Source organism: Colletes gigas, unplaced genomic scaffold (genome assembly GCF_013123115.1).
Source record: "Colletes gigas isolate AHSC1104 unplaced genomic scaffold, ASM1312311v1 Colletes_gigas_Sc00024, whole genome shotgun sequence".
Lineage (NCBI taxonomy): Eukaryota > Metazoa > Arthropoda > Insecta > Hymenoptera > Colletidae > Colletes > Colletes gigas.
In genome coordinates this window covers 2,697,393-2,718,475 of record NW_025106653.1, presented here as the reverse complement: position 1 = coordinate 2,718,475, position 21,083 = coordinate 2,697,393, and the positions used below count along the sequence as shown (strand labels likewise).

The following is a 21,083-nucleotide window of genomic DNA, read 5'->3' as shown; positions in this document are numbered from 1 at the left end:
TATCAAAGGTGAATTTTATTTCTGTAAAGTGTAATCCCTGACCAACACTAGACTAACAAGTCTGTCCAACGTGAAAGAAGATAAACTCAACCTCAGTTATGATCAAACAGCCCTTGTGATCGAAAATCACGTTTGCCTGACGAATATTTTTTAAACATTCTGCGTACAGAGTGTGATACAAAGATGGTGGCTCACGGAGGCAGGTGGAACCGAAGACGAAACGAAGCGTTTTGTCGCGAGCATAACCGAGGTTGCGTCACCGTTCAGCAACCAGACACGAATTTACGCATGAATCACGCACGGGTGTACGTTAATCGTACGCGGGCAAAGTATACCTATACACCTGGTGCATTTATGTCCTCCGTTCGAGAGGTGGTTCCCACACTTTCGCTGCAATCCCGCGAACTCTTTCAACGGCTATCGTACGCGCTCGCTAGACGCACGTGGATATGTCGAAACGTCCCATCGTTCGACGAAATTTGGCTTTTAGATTTTGGGCGATCCGCTATTGTATACAATTCCTACAATCCAGAGTGTTTACGCGTCTCTGTCCGCGATTATACGCGACCGTGCGTGTTTTTACGATCACCGTAATAAAACTCGAACTTTACTGTCCACCATATAGTGTTTACGATGTCACAAGTGGGCTCCAGACATTTTAGTAACACTGTTGGAAATGTGTTCTTCACGATTTTCGTTTAACACCTGGACACGAAAACACGTGGCACTCGTTGGGGCAATTAGAAAATAATGAAGACTTACGAAATGTTCGAGGAAATAGTTGGTACATCACTGTTTCAGTTCAATTCTACGGAAGATATAAAAATATGATGAAAAGATCTTAATTTATACAAACTGAAAAATAGGAAAAGGAACAGAGTTTTATCGAGGATCGAGGTTCTTGAACTAATGGGAACGGATCCCGGTATTTAGGTCGAGAATTGATTCGAACACGCTGTATTTGGTCAGAAGTTTTAACTATTAAAAGCAAGAAAGTCTGATACGTTCTAAACCAATGGGAAAGTTCTGTAACAACGTTGTCAGCGTTTTTTGTTCGGAGTACTGTCACGAAAGTTTTTAATTACTCTCATAGGAATGTAAATATCTTCATACTATTAGCTGGACTAATTAAATCCGTAGTTTTGTACGTAAATGGTCTGTCTTTCACCGTGATAAATCTTTATTGGATCGAGGTCGATTTTGTGCTTTTCATAAGTTGAAAAGACATTTCTGAAATTCTCCTGTTCCGAAGTTATGAAAAATGTCAGTCGAATCGATATATTACGCTCGACGAGCGTATTGCTTCGTTAAAACGTCGATGAGAACATAACGAAAACGGTCGATGTAAAATATTAGAATCGATAAGTGGATACAGAAAAGCCCAGGTTGTGTAAGTGGTGTATCGACCACTCCTTGACAGCAATCCGTGAACCGTGAAAAACGAAGATTCCAATTAAGAAATAAAAAATGGTACCCTGCTGTTACAAAGTTATACTGGTTGTAGGGTATACGTTGTGCAACGCGTGATTAGATTTTATTCAACGCGCTATTTACTGGAATAAGCAACGATAATGAAAGATACGATAGACCATCCGTTATATTTGCTATTTCTCATACGTTATACACGCGCGCCCCGTTAGAAGAAACAACGAATTGAAATACAACGCAGCAGTTGTTCTGCCGGAGTATCTTCGAGATTAACTTCCGTCTTCGAAATGCCATCGGGTAATGGTGATTCTGAATGTCCGATGGAACGAGTTTGAAAACCTGTCTGTTGCGAGACAGTTAATTAGAACGCTAAGCGGGATAACCCGAGGAATACTTTCTGGCAATCTAATAGAATTCGTTTTATGGTTTCTGCATTATTAAGTGGTAACGTTTCTTTGCCGTTTCAGATTAGATTGTGACACTGTATTAAAATAAATTAGAAAATCATCAAACCGTGAAACCAGTTGATTCTAATTTTCGATTCTAATTTATCTGAAACCTAAATTATGCACAAACGCGTACACGTTGTGCACTAGTTGTTTGGCTCTGGAAATAACTCTCATGCAGGATATCGAACGTATTGCTTTTCTTGTTATTGGCTAAACATTTGAATCTTTACGATCTGTATAAATATTCGATGAAAGTCTTCCGTTTTGTTCTCAAGCGTTTTGAACTTTATTATTGGCTCTTTGATCGGTGAATGAGACCGTGTCGACCTCACCGCGACAAAATGACTGCTAAAATGTACTTTGCACACGCGCCGCGGTCATTCTTTGCGATGTATCAGTGTCGAGCAAAGAAAAGCCGAGGCAGTGTTTTATACAACTCCACCGACCATAAATTATAATCAACGTCCGCACCAACACTCCGACGATCCTCCAGTTGAGTCATTAGAGCTTCGTCAGCCGGGGAGTAGAATGATCTTTATAGGTAGAGTCAAGGTGGATGAACGTTGCACAAGTATATTATTAAGAGCACGGTTAGCAGTGAATATCCTGTAGGAATAATTCTGATTAACTGGCTTCTCTGTTCCGCGCAGGATGCAGAATGACGACCAACACTACGAAAGTACTTAACGCTGAGTCGTGTCGCTCAATTGATTTCATCAAAGTGATTTCAAAGTCGCGCGACACGTGGAATTTTTTTCAACGCGAAACTCGTAACGCAAATTTTGCTTCGCTTTAACGTTACTTTACTAAATAACAAGGCGTAGATGCTTTCAAAGTATTATTTGTGGTTCAAATTTCTTGACAACGCACAGTGTGTCGTGTAAATGGGAATTCAGAACAAAAATCATAGCTTCTAAACTAGTCAATTTTCGACCTAAGACCTCTTACACTTTTTTAAAGAGAATACAAAGAAGCATCAAGTGATGCACAAAAATTATACATTTTTGTTAAAAAAAATTGAATCGACCTTGATTTTTTGTTGCATAAAAATTGTTTTGCTAATTTCTACTATTGCAATTTCTTGTCAAGCGATTGCTGTGTAACTTTTGTTCGAAAAGTTTTTTGATTGGCTTAGAGGAAATGCCTGAAAATCATAACTTTGCATCTGTCTAATGTTTTTCCTTCATTCCTTTTTAATTAAAATATCAAATAGATACAGTTACAATTTCTTATCTTGTAAATAAATGAAAGAACATTTTTTATTAGATTAATTCCGATTCTGATTCGGAGCAGGTAATTGCAATAATGATTTTGATCATTTCCTCTGTTTCGGGCAAATTCGGGCAGCTAAGATTGGCGTTAAATTAAAGTTTAATGTGCCCTGAATTAATATGCAAAAAATCATCGAGGTATTTTTTGGTATTTTTTTTATATTCAATTCAAAATTGATAAACATTTAACATAAAAAATTGGAACCAATTGTTAATATTGTAAAAAGATTGTTTAGCAGTTTGGAAGGTACTATAATAGTGTACATAACTTGCAAAAATCAAATTAAAATCACAAATTTTCGGTAAATGACACATGTTTAAGAAAATGCACCGAAAATTGCAATCATTTTCCACAACAAATTGGTAAATTCAGTAAAAGTTATGGTAGTGTTGAAATCTATCTTCCTTTATTAACATTTTGGGATATAAGAATTTATAAAACGTGGACTTTAGTTTTTTGATTTTTGTCCATTGCTGGACACACTGTGTAACGTCGACATTAGCATAAAATCGTCGATGGATAAGTTGTGACGTTATTTAAATAAATGCAAATACTTCTCTGTTCTCGATACTATAACTAGTTCTATAAATTCAAGGAACTAAGCATTCAAGCTTCCGTGTCTCGATAACTTTGTAACTTGTTAACTTCTACAGAAAAGAGGGATGAAGAGATTTGAACATAGAGATGAACGAAGTTCAGGTTGTTGGAATTCAAGAATTTAAAGTCTTAATAATAACTTGTATATTTTTGAAAAGAATACTGAAACTCACCTTCCACCAGCGATGTTAAAAGCGTGACATTGGCGGCCTTCCTTCTACCGGCTGGCAAATTTAACCCAATTTTTTCCAATTTTTCCCTAAGCAGACGTCCGCCATTTTTAGACTTCGCCCTAAAAAAACACAAAATCGCAACGATACAATCAGTGAACTTAATTTTCTTTCGTTCACGAGGCTATAATTTTTATATCTATAGCGTGTACCGAGTTGCGTAATCGAGTCACTCAAACGTCGCATCGAGCCAATTCATTTAAATAAATCTTTGTGTCCCGGCCCATCTCTTTGTTCAGACATCCATTGGATGCGTGTATTACGCTAACGCTCGTTCCAGATCGCAAGAATTTCGAAACGGAACCGCGTCATTAATCATTTTTGCCGCGATCATTGAACGCAGAAAAAAGAAATCGATGAGCAAAGCGGAATGGGAGAGGGTGGAAAGAGCAACGACAGAGAAACGAGAGAATTAGCATAATCCGTAGCTACGCGTGTCAACCATCGACTATTGAAAAACCCGAGTTGTGCCTAAGTTGATCGCGGAGCAAGATGCTTTAATACCGTTCCTTTATGTCGTAAGATAAAAGAAGAGATATAACAATATCCCCGTGAGACATTCTTATCGCTCTCAATTTAATTATATTAACTCTTTGAGTGAAAACCTTAACAGGATACGCTCGTCAAAATATTTGGGAACAGATTGGAAAATTGAACAAAAATTGAACTATGTTAGCTTCGTTTATCAAAATTGTGCGTTGCAAAAGGAGCAAATGGCCCAATTTGATCGAAGCAATGTTCTTTAAATCGTATTACATTTGTCGAATTCCAAAGGATCCGATACGCGAAGAACAGTTTGCTCTCTTTGGTCGAGATTCGAACGGTGGGTACGTGACCTGAAACTTATGGACGATAGCGTGTGCTTTGTAATAAAGGACAAAAATCTTGATCGCGAGGAGTCACGGATCGAGCGTGTATAAGGGGCAAAGAATCTTCGGCGCAGAGAGCAACTTGTAACGCTAACAGGTTCTGAAGTACAATCTTTTCGCGGAACAACGCCGAGAATTCGATAGTGCTCCTTCTCGACGCACACCCTATTCATCCATCATTCGAGGACCAACGTAACGGTAATACTTATCGCCCACCTTTGTTCGGTTCGAGGCAGCCGGTCCGTCCGGTAATCTTTCGCTTCGCTCGGCAATTAATACACTTTACCGCTACAACATTTTAATATATCTGCCCTCGGATCTACGCTCCCGACGGTTTTCGTGTTGCTTCCTCGTAACGTGCCAACACGACGCGTCGATGCCGGACACCCGTTTTATTTATACTCGTTGTAATGCCCGTCGATGTCGAGATACGCTCGGCTGGAACTTGATTTAGAAGTGTAACCCTGCGCCAGGAATTCCTGCGGTAATTTGTGACCGTTCTCCGTTCGGGGATCAATTTCACCTTGGAACGATAACCCTATTCGGCTTGGCCAGGACATAACAACCACCAACCATCATGTTGAATTCGGAATTAAATACGAATTCGTTCGCGATTCAACTAAATTTGATCCTCGAAGTTTGATGAAATCCATTATAAGATGACGCCGTAATCTTTGAGTCAATTTTAAAGAGTAGAAAATTGGGTAATAACAGAATTATATAGACGTAATTTATTTGTCAATTTTACTTGATTCGTTCGCGATAGCCTTTCAACTTTTGGTCCTCGAAGTTTATTGAAATCAAATGTAAGATGACGTAGTGATCTCCAAGTCAAATTTAAATAGTAGAAAATTGGGTAATAACAGAATTATGTAGTCGTAATTTGCTTGTCAATTTTACTTGATTCTTCAATTTTTCTTCAAATTTACTTGATTTGGTCCTCGAAGTTTAGTGAAATCAAATGTAAGCAGACGTAGTGATCTTCGAATCAAATTTAAATAGTACAAAATTGGGTAATAACACAATTATATATTCGTAATTTACATGTCAATTCTACTTGATTCTTTCGCGATAGCTTTTCAACTAAATTTGGTCCTCGAAGTTTATTGAAATCAAATGTAAGATGACGTTGTGATTTTCAAGTCAAATTTAAATAGTAGAAAATTGGGTAATAACAGAATTATGTAGTCGTAATTTACTTGTCAATTTTACTTGATTCGTTCGCGATAGCCTTTCAATTAAATTTAGTCCTCGAAGTTTACTGAAATCAAATGTAAGATGACGTAGTAATTTTCAGGTCAACTTTAAATAGTAGAAAATTTGGTAATAAAATAACATAGTCGTAACTTACTTGTCAATTTTAAGGGTTTCGAGACGATCGAAACGTCGTCACAATATAATAACCACCGATAATTTCATCGCATTGCATTCGGAATTAAATACGAATATTGATTAGCTCGCGATAGCTTTTCAATTTTTGGTCCTCGAAGTTTGCTGAAATCCATTATAAGATGACGTCGTAATCTTTGAGTCAATTTTAAATAGTAGAAAATTGAGTAATGACAGAATTATATAGACGTAATTTACTTGTCAATTTTATTTGATTCATTCGCGATAGCCTTTCAACTAAATTTGGTCCTCGAAGTTTATTGAAATCAAATGTAAGATGACGTAGTGATCTCCAAGTCAAATTTAAATAGTAGAAAATAGGGTATTAACACAATCTCATAGTCGTAATTTACTTGTCAATTTTACTTGATTCGTTCGCGATAGCCTTTCAATTAAATTTAGTCCTCGAAGTTTACTGAAATCAAATGTAAGATGACGTAGTAATTTTCAGGTCAACTTTAAATAGTAGAAAATTTGGTAATAAAATAACATAGTCGTAACTTACTTGTCAATTTTAAGGGTTTCGAGACGATCGAAACGTCGTCACAATATAATAACCACCGATAATTTCATCGCATTGCATTCGGAATTAAATACGAATATTGATTAGCTCGCGATAGCTTTTCAATTTTTGGTCCTCGAAGTTTGCTGAAATCCATTATAAGATGACGCCGTAATCTTTGAGTCAATTTTAAATAGTAGAAAATTGGGTAATAACAGAATTATATAGACGTAATTTACTTGTCAATTTTAAGGGTTTCGAGTCGATCGAAACGTCGTCAAGATATAATAACCACCGATAATTCCATTGCATTGCATTCGGAATTAAATACGATTAGCTCGCGATAGCTTTTCAATTTTTGGTCCTCGAAGTTAGCTAAAATCAAATGTAAAATGACGTAGTGATTTTCGAGTCAACTTTAAATATTAAAAAATTGGGTAATAACAAAATAACATAGGCGTAATTTACTTGTCAATTTTAAGGGTTTCAGATTTGGTACTTGAAGTTACCAAATTCATAAATATTATTTGTTAGCAATTTATGTTGAATTTTATCGATGCAACATATATTCTCATTAAAAGGTCCACATTTTAATGGATCACATTGACGGTTGTAAACATGACCAATTTTCATAAAAATGTCAAGATACAAAACTGTTCAATAAAAATCCAAGTATTTGTAATATTAAAAGTAAAATAAAATATTTTCTCAGCCATCGAGTTTTCGATGACCATGCTTCCTATCTTTTATAAGCAAAATGGTTCAAAGAATCGATCCAAGTAAAAAAAAAAAAATATGAAATAGTTCCATGATAAAAACAGCGCATTTAAAGCATACTCTATGATTTTGTTCTTCTTCTGTAGGCCAGCTCCAGTCGTTGGAATCGCTCTGTACATTGTCTCCACACTCGCGCGAATTAACGTGCTATTATTCCGTATAAATTATATAATCATTACCATGTCAGGACATTTAACCGTTTGACGTAACGCGTGGAGAACTTTACGCAACGTGGTGTCCTTCCACCGCGTGCTTGTCGGCGCTCGATTCAGCTCAAAGTATTATGCGCGAAGGAATCCGCGTTAGACAAGAAGTATTTCCATATTATTTATTATCGACGTCGTCACAGCGAGTCCTTTGAACGTGACGAGAGCAATTCTCCACTCATTACAGAGCCTTGTCCCGAGGAGGATTCTGGTCTCGTTCGCAAGGATTTCTACGATCTTCTTCGCGCCCTTCGACTCGATTCCCTCCTCGCGGGCTCTAGGGCAACCTGCACCCCTGATTGCTCGAGACATCCTCGAACGTTGGCATCGTTAATCGTCTGCGACTGCGCCGCGGTATTACCAAACCGAACAATCTTTCCGTCATCGAACGTGTCCTAGTCGCGTCGCTATCAATCGTCGGTGAAACATCGCCAATAAGGGAATGGGAGAAGTATAATCCAATAGTAAACCTTGGAAATTACAGTTTTTTAACTTCAAACGAAACGTAAAAGTTTTGTTTACGAATCGAATATATTCTTGTGATCAACGGATATGAAATTTCAGTAATTTTTCATACTGTTTCTCACGAATAATACCAATCAAATTTCTCACGAAAAGTCCCAATGTGGGCTTGAATCTATACAAATTATTAACGTGAACCGTTTACTTTGTATAGAATAATTTTCATTTGGAATTGTTTCTGTACAAAATTCCAAAGGTAGGGTCTCAGAATTTGTTAGCAAGGGACGAAGTTATGCACCAATTATAGAAATCACAAAGTATTTTCCTATAAACGAAGTTAGAGAAAATGAAAACAATTCTTTAGAATATGCAGTTGCGTTATATTTTTAAATAGAATAATATGCTTTCCCCATCGTTAACTCGACTGATGGATTTTATGCACCTGTGATGCACGTAAACGTAAAACGTAAGCAGAATTGTATGTACATATGCAAAATATCACTACGTTTTCTAAATCAACATACGTCATTAACGAATAAACTCAGCAGTCCAATTATTCCAGTCTAAATAATTTCGCGCCTGCTGTTTAACATTCATCGTAACGTGGTTAAATTGTACAGAATGAATATTCGATCGACGATCAGATAAGATTGCACGCCGCCATATTCGCCGTATGAATAAAACTTTTGCATTAACGCGGTATTACAATCGAAAGATCGAAGATTAACTCGCGGCCGATGTGTCTCGTATGCTGAAAGTGTTACTGACTTCTTAACAATCCTTCGCGACTAGTCGAGCGGCATCAATATTTTTTTATCTCTCTCTCGCGTTTAAAATACGAGCGATTATGTCAAAAAGCTATTCAGATTCCACAGTATATTTTATAACGATCGCGCAAATGTTTCCCGAAGTGGCGCAAAAAGTTTACGCGCCGTACCAGAGAAACGTAAATGTCCGTTTTTCACGCAGCAATCGTAAAAGTTAATTCGAACGTATGTTTTATTCATAATTCCACGTTTCGCGTTCGTATCTGCTCGTTCTTGCAATTGGTTAACGACTTCGAGGATTACTCTTGGCTACGAGGCAATTTTGTATTGTAATTTCGGTTGTTTAACGTAAACCATCCACCGTGATACAATGATACTGTATCATCATTATCATTTGACGGTATAAAAAGCGGAGAAGTATATTCTTTAAGTGATAAACGCGATGTTATTAAGAAATTATTTGATCTCTGTTTTTCGCGCTGCTTTTTACGATAGAGGATCGATCTATACGTAAAAAGATGCAAATGACAACAATCGCGTTGCTCGCGTTATTTATCGGCGGTTATTCGATAACATCGTAAATTTTCTTTCATTTTCTTCCTCGTGCATCAATTTTTTCCCACTTTCCCTTCATTCGTGAGGCTTCTATCTTTATGACCAAACGAAGGTTTACGGTCGACAGTTATATCGCAATGCAAAACTACGAGATGCGATTGTTTCCACCAGGCGAGCACAGATAATTTAAACACCGCCGATTACACCAAAAAAGATTAATGGTCATCCGACGGTCGAATTATAAATCTATCTCCTGTTCCACGATTTTACTTCGTTCGAACATCGTAACTTCTCAGTTTACTGCTGCCTTAGTAACCAATGGGAACTAAATGAACAAAATTAAATAATAGCTAGTTGCAAAACGAGAAATTCTCTACGCCTATAATTTCTAACCTTAGTTGCTCTATTGCAGAGATTATTACAAAAACCAGTACAGATCATTTTTGTTACCCAATAATACACTTTCTGTATCGAAGAGTATTATGTAAGACAATTGCAGTTTATTAATTAATTTCATTAAAAGCTAAATCGACTGTTACTATTAGCGGAAGGTACACGTTACTTAGTTCGTCGATTTGATGTAAATAAAAAATAAATGTAATTTTTCTGGAGTCACAAATCCTTGAATTTTACCTTAAATGAAATGAAAATATTTAAAGAAGGGGCTATTCAAGGAAATAAAGATTTTGGTGCATGAATCATATGAAAAACAAATGTAATTTTTCTGGAGTCACAAATCTTAGAATTTTATCTTAAATGTAATGAAAATATTTGAAGAAGGGGCTATTCATGGAAATAAAGATTTTGGTGCATCAATCATATGAAAAACGAATGTAACTTTTCTGGAGTAATAAATTTTAGAATTTTACCTTAAATGGAATGAAAATATTTAAAGAAGGGGCTATTCAAGGAAATACAAATTTTGGTGCATAAATCCAATAAAAAACAAATGTAATTTTTCTGAAATCACAAATCTTAGAATTTGACCTTAAATGGAATGAAAATATTTAAAGAAGGGGCTATTCAAGGAAATCAAGATTTTGGTGCATCAATCATATGAAAAACAAATGTAATTTTTCTGGAGTCACAAATCTTAGAATTTGACCTTAAATGAAATGAAAATATTTGAAGAAGGCTATTCAAGGAAATAAAGATTTTGGTGCATCAATCAAATAAAAAACAATTGTAATTTTTTTGGAGTAACAAATCCTAGAATTTTACCCTAAATAAAATGAAAATATTTAAAGAAGGCTATTCAAGGAAATAAAGATTTTGGCGCATAAATCAAGTACAAAACAAATGTATTTTTTCTGAAATCACAAATCCTAGAATTTTACCTTAAATGAAATGAAAATATTTAAAGAAGGCTATTCAAGAAAATAAAAATTTTGGTGCATAAATCAAATACAAAACAAATGTAATTTATCTGGAGTAACAAATCCTAAACTTTTACCCTAAATAAAATGGAAATATTTAAAGAAGGAGCTACTAAAAAAAGTAAAGTTCGAAAATGATTGATCTAAATTATCCCATTTAAATAGTGAACTCTACCAATAGCAACATGCTACCGATTTCGATACGAGTAGCGTCGTAAGAAATTTGCAATCGTTCATAACGGAAGTTATCGAGCTGCGTACGAAGTCTCGAGGGATCGCGTTCGTAAATCGTTCGCCGAAGAAAGGTCCACGGAGAAAAATCGAATCCCGGCGAGTGGCCCGAGCGCGGTCAAACGGTTAATAAAATATCAATCCCCGTCAGCGTTGAAGAGTCGATAAACCAAGTTGCAATTTTAATTTCGCCCGGGCAACCGGCAATTGAGAGAGGGGTTGCGCATCGGGATACTCACGGATACGACGCAAAGATCGTTCGCAGCACTGTAAACCCGTCGCTCGTAAACCTTAATTCACCGCGAAGGTAGAACACTGGCCCGAGCAGAAGGGAAGGAAGGAGGCGGCCACGAGAGACAAAAGAAAAGGCAGATGGCCACGGTAGAATCTATGGTGGCAAGAGAACCCGGCGCGTGTAATTATCAGCCAGATCGCTATTCGAATGGATGAATTATATCGTCGCGGTCTGCGGTGCATCGAATGCGCGCTGCCAGCCCCGAGGGTCGCTCGTACGAGGAATTGACACTCGGAGCTATGCAATTATTAATGTCTCATTTGCATTGGGGATAGATCGGACGCTTTATTGGCAGCTTATTCCGCGACCTCTTTTTCTTCCTTCCTTTCTTCCCGTGGAATTTGCTCCGGTTCGCGCGACACTCCTAATTAGCCACGGGATCAACCACCTTGCCTCGAATCCTCGCTAGTCAGATCCGTACTTCATTTTAGTTATAATTTTTGGGAAATAGCTTGCACTTCGTAACCCTTTTCCCTAAAACTTTGGGAGCCACTTAATTAGCAAGACAAGCAAAAGAAAAAAATAAAATTAATGGAGAAGGATTTGTTTCCAGGCTCGTAGGTAGCTTGGTCTATCTATCGGTCCTTGCGAAGAAAACTTGTGTTAAACGTACGATTGTTACCATTAACAACGGAAATAATAATCCCATGTTTGGTGATGTGGAGGAGTTCCATTCGTAGCCAAATACCGATGGCGTGGTATTTCCTCCGGTTTGTAGGACAGTCTTAATGCAGCCCTCAGTTATAATTCATGGATTAGTTACCGCAAGGAGCTATAAAGAAGACGTTCACGATGCGAGAGTAATGCGTCTTTTCGCCCATAAATTGTTTCTTGCGATAGTGAAGCTATTATTCATCAGTTTATGCGGTACGAAATGGTCCTTATCATTAGCGAAACAACCTGTTTTTAAAAAATAGTGATCACTAAATCTTGAGTCCATCCAAGGATGTCCTTTTCAGCTCTCCGGTACAATGGCGAATATCTTCCCAGGGGTGGCTAAATTAATGTCAAACGTTTGAAAGCGCGATAGAAAATTGATCTCTGATGACGTGGAAACGCATTCAAGACGAACCACTGCTGCGGTATTCGCTCCCTTTTGTGGGACAATTTTATCGTAGCCAGGGGGCATATTTCACGGATAGTTCGCGCGTGAACGTATGAAAAATACAGCTACAATGTTTTCCGAGAATTTGTTGCGATCGAGGCTAGGACTTATGAAACACTTTGGTTGCCGCAAATGTTCCTTTTTTTCAAAGAGCACTTAAATTATTAAGACGATGACGACTGCGTACGACAGAATTGTTAATGCTTTTAATTCAATGAAAATATCAGGGATAATCGTTCGGTAGTTAATAACGTAGAAGACTCGTAATTTACTGAGTCCGTGAAGTTTGCTCCGGTTTATAGGACACCTCCAACGTAGCCCTAGGGCTTGTTTCATAAATAGTTAGATAATAGTGCTCGGACGTGGGCGTATGGAAAATATAGCTGTAATATCTTCCAAGGATTCGTTACGACCGAGGCTACGTCTTCAGGATAATACAGTCGTGGTGTACTGGTCCTTGAAGAACCAGAGAACACTCGTGTGCTCGAGTTGACGATCGTCAACTGAAAGTAGAATGCAACAGAACGAGAACAAAATTGTGATCGTAAAGTTGATGTTCCTCTATCAGTGACTTTCAATGCATCAGAAACAAAACTAACAAAGCAAAGTGTTTCTTGCGCGGTTTCTTTCGCTCATCCGACGTTCGAAGATTCTCTGCGGAATCGTGGAAACGTTTACTCTGACCACAGCCTTTCCCACAGGCTCGTTAACAGCTCGTGTATCAGTACCGACGAAGACGAACGTCCCGCAATTATTACGTATTACAGCTGCGCCTCAAAATCCTATCATCCTCTTCTCGTGGCATAATCCGGCTGCATGCGCGAAAAATCGAACGTACGTGTCGTCCATGTGCAAACACACGCGCCCGGTTACGTACATTTTCGCGTGCGTGAGATATATCCGGCCGTTGCTACGGTGATTTATCCATGCCTTTGGTGATAAAGCATTGTGCAACGGATAGTGTTCTGGCCGAGTAAAATGGCGAATCAGATAAAGAAGTGCGCTTCCCCCTTCCAAGAGAGAAACCCATAAATCAGACGGGTGTCCGTGTGTTCGAGTATGAGATATCCGAATGAAGGCGAACGCGCGTTTATTAATTAAACCGCGTAGATAAAGTCGCGTAACGGTTCGCGGGGTATCGGTATCATAGTTCCGCGGTATCCTCTATCTTAGGGCATTGTTACCCCGTTGATGCGGCCCGCTACGATTTTTCATTCGCGTTGGACAAATGTCCGCCATCGTGTACGCGTTATTCACCGCGATACCGTGCACCGTGTTCCTTATCGCCTCTTGCGTGCTAGTTTTCCGATGAAACATCATCATACGCGACCAGGGGATACCGTTAAAGTGCTTGTTCGATCCGAACGAACGCGTGCGGCGGTTCAAAGGGTGCGAGATGGATCACTCTCGAATGAAGACATATTCCCAGCCCGAAGCGTAACGCCGTTTACAGTTGCTCGATGATGCTTCTTTTGGTCTTTCGCGAATCTACGTGCCATATGTTCGCCGATAAGTATTTGGACGATGGAATTTGTTCGCGATAAAATAGAAAGACCCCGTGGGTACTTATACGCGAGCCGTTTATCATCCAAGTTCTGCTACTCCATTTATCTATGTTAAATCACACGTCAATATATTACAATGGTGGCTAAAACGTATAGGACTCTTTTCAATTTTTATTACGATTGTTACTGAGTTTATTAAATCTAAGTATTGTTTGCAATTGACGAGTCGATATCTAAAAGAATTAACACGAATTTTAAATATTCAATTCTTCTGCCATTAACATGATTTCAGACCATTGTAAGCTACATAACCTAATATTTGTTTCAGTACTTATTTTTGTAACCTTGTTAAAATTCATAAATTCTATCCAAATTTATTTTTTTCAGCGTCTTAAATTGAGAATTAATTTGTTCTAGTATCAGTCAAAGTGTTAATGAAAGAACAATTAATTCCATTGGGAAATTGTTAGAAAATATATTGACTGAGACAATGACATGAATAAAATACTGGTGAATACATAGGTTGAGATATAATAAGGGTGAAAGAAAAACAAACCAAAGCTAAATCTATTAGCCAACTTAAGAGTAAAAGGTCTTTCGAGCCTACTTGACACGTATTTATATTAAAAGAAAAGGAATGGATTTAGTTTGGATGTTTGATGAAAAAAATGACAAGTCTACGCCCACTTTCGAGCATAAAACTCTCGAATGGACAGCGGACGTAAACGTGCGTCGAGTAGTCGTCGGCACAATAGTTTTATGCGCATCAGACCTTGCGCATCACGTACGCTTAGAAAGGGACCGCTTCTCCGCTCGTAGCGTGGCCAGGTTTTTCTCGTCAGAGTGTACATTTGGCGAGGCCATTAGCTATGAATGTCGCACCGTAAGTTTACGATACGTCAATTACTATCGAGGACGAGGCAACAAGGTACTAGAAGCGCACGTGGTCGCCAAAAGCGTATTTTGTCGCGATTAAACTAACTCCGGCGATTTCTAAACTTTTTGCGCGATCCACCCTCCCTCTCGAGGAGGATAGAAAATTTCTGCGCCATTAAATTACTGGGAAACTATGTTTTACACTGTTTTTAAATCGAAGAACACGTTTCTTTAATTATTGTCAAAATTAATCCTCTTCAAAAACAGGAATTTTTATTGGTCCTTTCACAACTTCATACTGTACCAAATTTATTATTTCTAAATAAAAATAAGAATTAATTAGTTAAGCATGTCTTTTACAACTTCTATAATTTTTGGGATTTAAACGCTTCGTGACAAATACAGATGAACTGTAAAATGTTATACTATTACACGAAAGAAAATGTGTTGTGTTTGTAATCGAATGGTAAACGGATGAGCCACCGGTTTTACCGGAAGGCGATATTTCGTTCCCGAGCGCGTCGAGGTGCATCAAACAACGTCGTATCATTGTCTGACTATAAGGGAGCTAATCCCCTTATAAAATTGTATTATGCAAACGAAGCCTCCCGAAGCTTGCGCGGCTGGGACCAAAGTTTCAAGGCGATACCTTACCTTCGTAAGACTCCGCCGAGGAGACTCGCGTTCAAGCATTCCGGTGGCGATAGTCGTCTTTGTACCTCGGCTACCGTAACTTTGTACTTGCTGGTGCTGCTTAGTAACGATAATCGTCCTGGAACCGAACAGAACACGTCCGAAGGTTGCGCATTCCCACTCAGCATCGCCTTCTCGCTCCTGTCCGATGGTTTCATGTCTGCAACAGTGGAGCACACCGACGTTTGTAGCGGCGAATCACTCGTTGGATCGATTAAAAATCAATTAACGCGCGTGCTAAGTGTCGAGGAACCAGAGGTCGAACAATTCAATCCGTGTCTAGCGTTGGATCGCGTCGAAGCTCGATCGAACAATTGCAAACGTCATGGTGATGATATTTTCTACATTTGTGGTTATAAATTATCAGAATGTGGGTCGTCGGGGAATTTTTGATTGGCTTGAAGAATTGTTAAAGAATTTAATTCATAAAGAATGTACTTTATGATCGAGATTTGATGATTCTATAGAAGTCTTTTCGAGAACAAAAAAATAACGAAATAAATTATTGCGTGTTCCGCGAAACGTTCTGAAATTAAGTACATCCTGTTGATAAAAGGAATGCAATAATCCTCTTAAGATTACTGTACAATGTTTCCGTAAAAGGTCAAAGGTTTCAGCGACTAGTAAGGAAGGAATACCGAAACCGAAGGTTCTTCTGAAATTACGTTATCCCGGTCGCTGTGTAGGTGCATAACCGTGATCAGAGGCAATATCTTCGCGAAATATTTTAAATTCACCGTACCCGTCCCGTTTTCATTCCTATGCACCGATAGTCCAGCATTATTGCATCGTTGCCCTGGAATGCTTAATATAGGGCCGCGGGGATCGGACAAAGCCGTGTTATTACAAGGCGAATCGATGGTCAACTTATAACTTGAAACTCTTCATCGTCGGTTCGTTCGATCATGAGGTACACCTATGGTTTATGGTTGTTTAGGGGCGACGCGAGTTTCGAACCTACAAGCTTGAAATTCTTAGACGAAACCGTTGCAATACAAGCTCGAATATCCTTTTTTTAAAACTTATTCGATATATTAAAAAATTCCAATAGCCTCGGATCGATCGAATGAAAGCAACCCGGATAACTGAAATTCTATTATACATCCATCTTCTCCAAACATAGCAAGTATAATAAATAAACAAAAAAAGGAGGGAAATTCAGACCAGAACAAGCCATTTATTATTTCCAATACTTTGTAGGCAGTGTTCAGAACTACCAAAAACTGATAGTTTAAAGTATAATAAGGAAAACTTAAATTACACAGTGAGGAACTACCGAGAGAAAGATAGGTATAAACTGAGAAAATAGTTAAATATTTTACGATTTTCTATAATAACTATCAGGGGTATACTTATTTAAGCTCTGAAAGTCTCTCTTTCGTAGAGTAACTAGTCTCAAACGTACACTTCTTTGTTCTGTGGTTCTTGTTGAAATATGGAAATACCAAAGACTGAAAGTAGATTGAAAAACTGGTCCTGCTCCTTCTACCGATCTCGTTATTAATTCGCTGGAAAGAAAATCCAGCGAGGAATGTACACGATTTTAATTTTTCCCTTCGAAACTGCACCGTGAAATTTTCTATTCTGCGCGCCGCGCGTACGAGATCGTACTTCTTTGCGCGAAAAACGATCGCGATTATCGCGTGATTCGAATATACACCGCGAAACGTAGACTTTGCTTAACATTTGTATTCATGAAAATCTAAGACGGAGAGACAGCGACCGGTGAGAGAGGGAAAGAGGAAAGGAGTGCAAACAAGTTGTCAAGTAGAATCAATCCACATTGAAGTCTCGATCGGTCGGGTCAAACGGGTAATAAATTTCTACGCGAACCAAATAGGTCGACGTGGGTTTGTTCCGCGCTTATAAATTGTAATCTCGAGAATGAAGCGGTAGAAAATCGTGTAACGGTCCGCCGGCTGACGATAGCGCTGACAATTTGGTAGTAGAGAAAAAACTTGTGTTTCGGTTCGGAGTTACATTGATTTATCGACAGCTTTTACGATGTAACACGGTCGAATTACATATTTTATATATTATCGAATTAGTTCCTTGTTAACGCTTACTGGAAACTTCAAAGACCAATCAAACGTAAACCTCTTAAATTTTGATCGTTGCAAGTACTTGACGTAATTTTTTGTGTCTTCAAAACCCATAAAGATTATATACTTTTGGCTCGTGTTGAATTCAATTAATTTTAATCAGGTTTTGATTAGAGAAATTTTTATTCTGTAATAAAGCGTACGTTTAAATTCAGGATCGCCAAGAACTTGATTCATCACGATCAGAAAGTGAAAAAGGAAAAATACAATCACGAAACATTGTAAGTTATCTCTGTCCGTCATCTTTATCTGTGTAACGGTACTGAAAGGTGTATTAACTTATTTAATGGGAATAACTCATGCTTTGCTTACGTTAGCCGTAAAACGTGTAATTATCGAGGGTCGTTTTAACCTTTCGCCGCGCGAATTGTGAAACCGTCTCACTCATCGACGGATCTGTTATCGATCGTTCGATCGTGAGTTAATTACAAAAGCATGTTATCCGTTAATTCAGCATGCCAGCCAATAAGAATAAACTATCCTGTGACATTTTTAGCGGCGCGAGTTTTCAGGGAAACTTGATATCATGGTAACCGCGAGTTTCCATACTCGTGGATGCAAAAGTTTCATTATCGTAAAAAATGTTGTCTCGGAATGCATTCACGTTACCTAAGAAGTTGATTCCGACAAGCAAATTATAAGGAACTGTACCAACGATACGTATTGAAATCTATTCTTAGCAATTTGTAGCGTGACAGGTGTTCTCGACAAATTTCTTATATTAAACTTGTTATTAGACTTTTTTATTCTATTTCTTTCCGTTTGTTTGTGTTAAAGTTCAAGTCGACACGTCTTAATACGTTCGAGAATTAACATTTTAGTGTATTATTTCCTATGTCTTCGCTATACAATACACACTACTATAAATTATAATTTTATTTACGATTCTGTAATAGTTTCAAGCAAATAGAAAGAAAATATATACACCAAACATTTCTGAGAACAGGATTAACAAAATTAGAACTATCATTAATAACATCGCGGATATACCGTACAAAAGTCAGTCTTCCAATTACATAAATTCTATAGAAACCGTGTTATACGGAACATTTCACGTGCTAGGCCCGAAGCTTGGCACGAAAACTAATTATTTCATCTGGACAGTCAACGCGGGCATTAATAACGTTACACAAATGAGTGACACGAGAAATTTGTCTACGTCGAACAAGTGCAACGAAATTAAAATGAACCTTGACCCCTCTTTAATATTGATTAGATCTTTCAATGGCGAAAGGTATGATGAAACGACGACGGTTGAGAAACTGGGGGAAACGCGAGACATTGCACGATATTTATCGGGATTAAAATCCAACGTCGTAAATCCCTCGTACGAATTCGGAATTTGTCGGCTAATGAGATTTTCAGTCATCTTTCACGTTACCCCGGAACGGCCAACCGTACCCGGGGAGCCTTTAGCGTGAATGTATTCGCGGCAACATCCTCGCCACGGCATCCCGGCGCTGCCGCCGTCTTGTTTTAGTCGAGATAACGTCTAGGAAGTCGCCACTAGATAATTTGTCACTCGAGAAACGTGGATATATTACCGTCCCCGTTGAAACAAAAGTGCCAAGAGGCTCGGTCACGACTGCTAGAACCGTGAAAACGTGGCTTCCACGGTGTACTGCTACGCCTGTGTTAATTACCGTACACGCGGTACGACCGATAATTAAAATAAGAGAGTTCCTGGCAATAGCGATTTCAATTACCACGAGTCGATACCTCGATCCCAACGGAAGTTTCCAACCTTTCTATGAAATCGCTCGAACGAATTCCATCGTCCCTAAACGATCGCCTATTCGACTCGTTCATACGATCTTAAAGAACTCCGAAATTGTTATAAATCAAGGATATTATTATAGAAATTCTCTGTTAAATTAACTTGCAGTGTGATTAATTGAACGTATCCTTGCATATTAAGTGGACTTAGGAATCGTTCGAGTCGAGTTTATCGTTGCGATTTCTTAACGAATTCCATCCAAAGTTTGATAGGCAAGGATGTGAATAACAAATATGGAGTGAAATTTTTTGATACGACGCTCTGATTTCGAAAAAATTAGCTTTGAATATCACAAAAGTGTCTGTCCATTGCTGGTCATTTCTACTTGTGTCAGTGTTCTCAAACATCGTTATCATCTGTTTCACGTTGATTTTTCCATCTTCCAAGCAGTTATAATCAACATTTAAATATATCAATACAAATAGAAATAACAAGCATTGGGCAGAGTATTTGCAAATATTTTATTTCACGCTTTTCATAAATCCGAATACAACGAAAACTCGATATATGTCACTACTCCGGGTCCGGTCAAGAACACTTATGGAATAGGAGAATTGTTTTTCGAATTTGATTGCAGTTTGCCGACGCCTCGAACATAGAAAGAGCCAGTAGCTAAAGAAGAAAGAGGATTTATCGCCCCAGTTTAAATATTACACATTACATTTCTGAAAATATTTCAGTTTGCACAAAATCTGAAATTGTGTGCCAAAACGTGTTCAATTTCGAGTGAAATGACTCAGTGGAGTTAGGGAAAGGTATTTAATAACATGTACGTACTGGTATCTTCGCAAGGTCAGTGGATAGTACATTTATCGAACAATGGTAGCTAACGAAACCTCCTATCTCATAAGTGTTGCAGTTTCTGATCACTCACGGGACAGCGGAAGCGTTCCGTTTGAAAATAGCTACCTTCTATTCGATAAGTGTACCCAGCACATCAATTCGACGTTCTTTGATGTTTTCGGAGATAGAAAAGGACATCACAAGAAGGACAAACAAAGAGAGAAAGACTCTCAAGTACAATATTTAATTCAATATTATGCTAACAAATATTGACCGATTTATATCGTGTTTAGTTTTATTTTAATTAGAAAAATCCCCCCCACACGATAGTAAAATTTGTATTAAAAAAAAAATTAAAAATTAAAAACTTTCTTCTTGTACAGTAGTGTGGTCACACTGTCAGGGGCATTTAAACGAAGATGACGAAGGTAATAAAGATTTTTAAAGAAAGCCACTACGTCTAAAATGTATCATTTACGGAACAGCTCTTGAGGACATTTATCTAGTTTTCACTGTACAAGGTAAACATGCGTAAAATCGTCATTTCACCCCAACGCGACTACACGGTAAATAACCAGAGAACCACGGGTTGTATTTGTCCATCGGTCGCCACCTTTTTGAAAAAGATATCGCAAGAAAGAGAGTTCGCAAATACTCGGGAACGTTTGACATTTGTAAGTACATAACGAGCTAGTGAAACGATTATTGTCGCGCTCATCGAACCGCGATTTAAATGCAGTTACGCGACCGAAACCGACGACGAGTTTTTCACCTAATATTTTACAGCGTCGAACCGTGGCCATCGATCGACGATCGTTTGTCAAAGACACCGGCCGC

General features: G+C 38.2%; 1 protein-coding gene across 2 annotated transcripts in view; it reads right to left on the bottom strand.

Moving 5' to 3' along the window:
- The window catches only part of LOC122401377 (transcription factor AP-2-epsilon), a 140,215-nt gene that overhangs the window by 12,168 nt on the left and 106,964 nt on the right, over nucleotides 1-21,083 (bottom strand). For both annotated transcript variants that reach the window (XM_043403462.1, XM_043403463.1), the window contains exons 5-6: nucleotides 15,546-15,744; nucleotides 3,920-4,038 (exon numbers count right to left, since the gene is read on the bottom strand). In XM_043403462.1, the coding sequence (XP_043259397.1) occupies nucleotides 3,920-4,038; nucleotides 15,546-15,744 (318 nt within the window). The remainder of the gene's footprint in view (nucleotides 1-3,919; nucleotides 4,039-15,545; nucleotides 15,745-21,083) is intronic.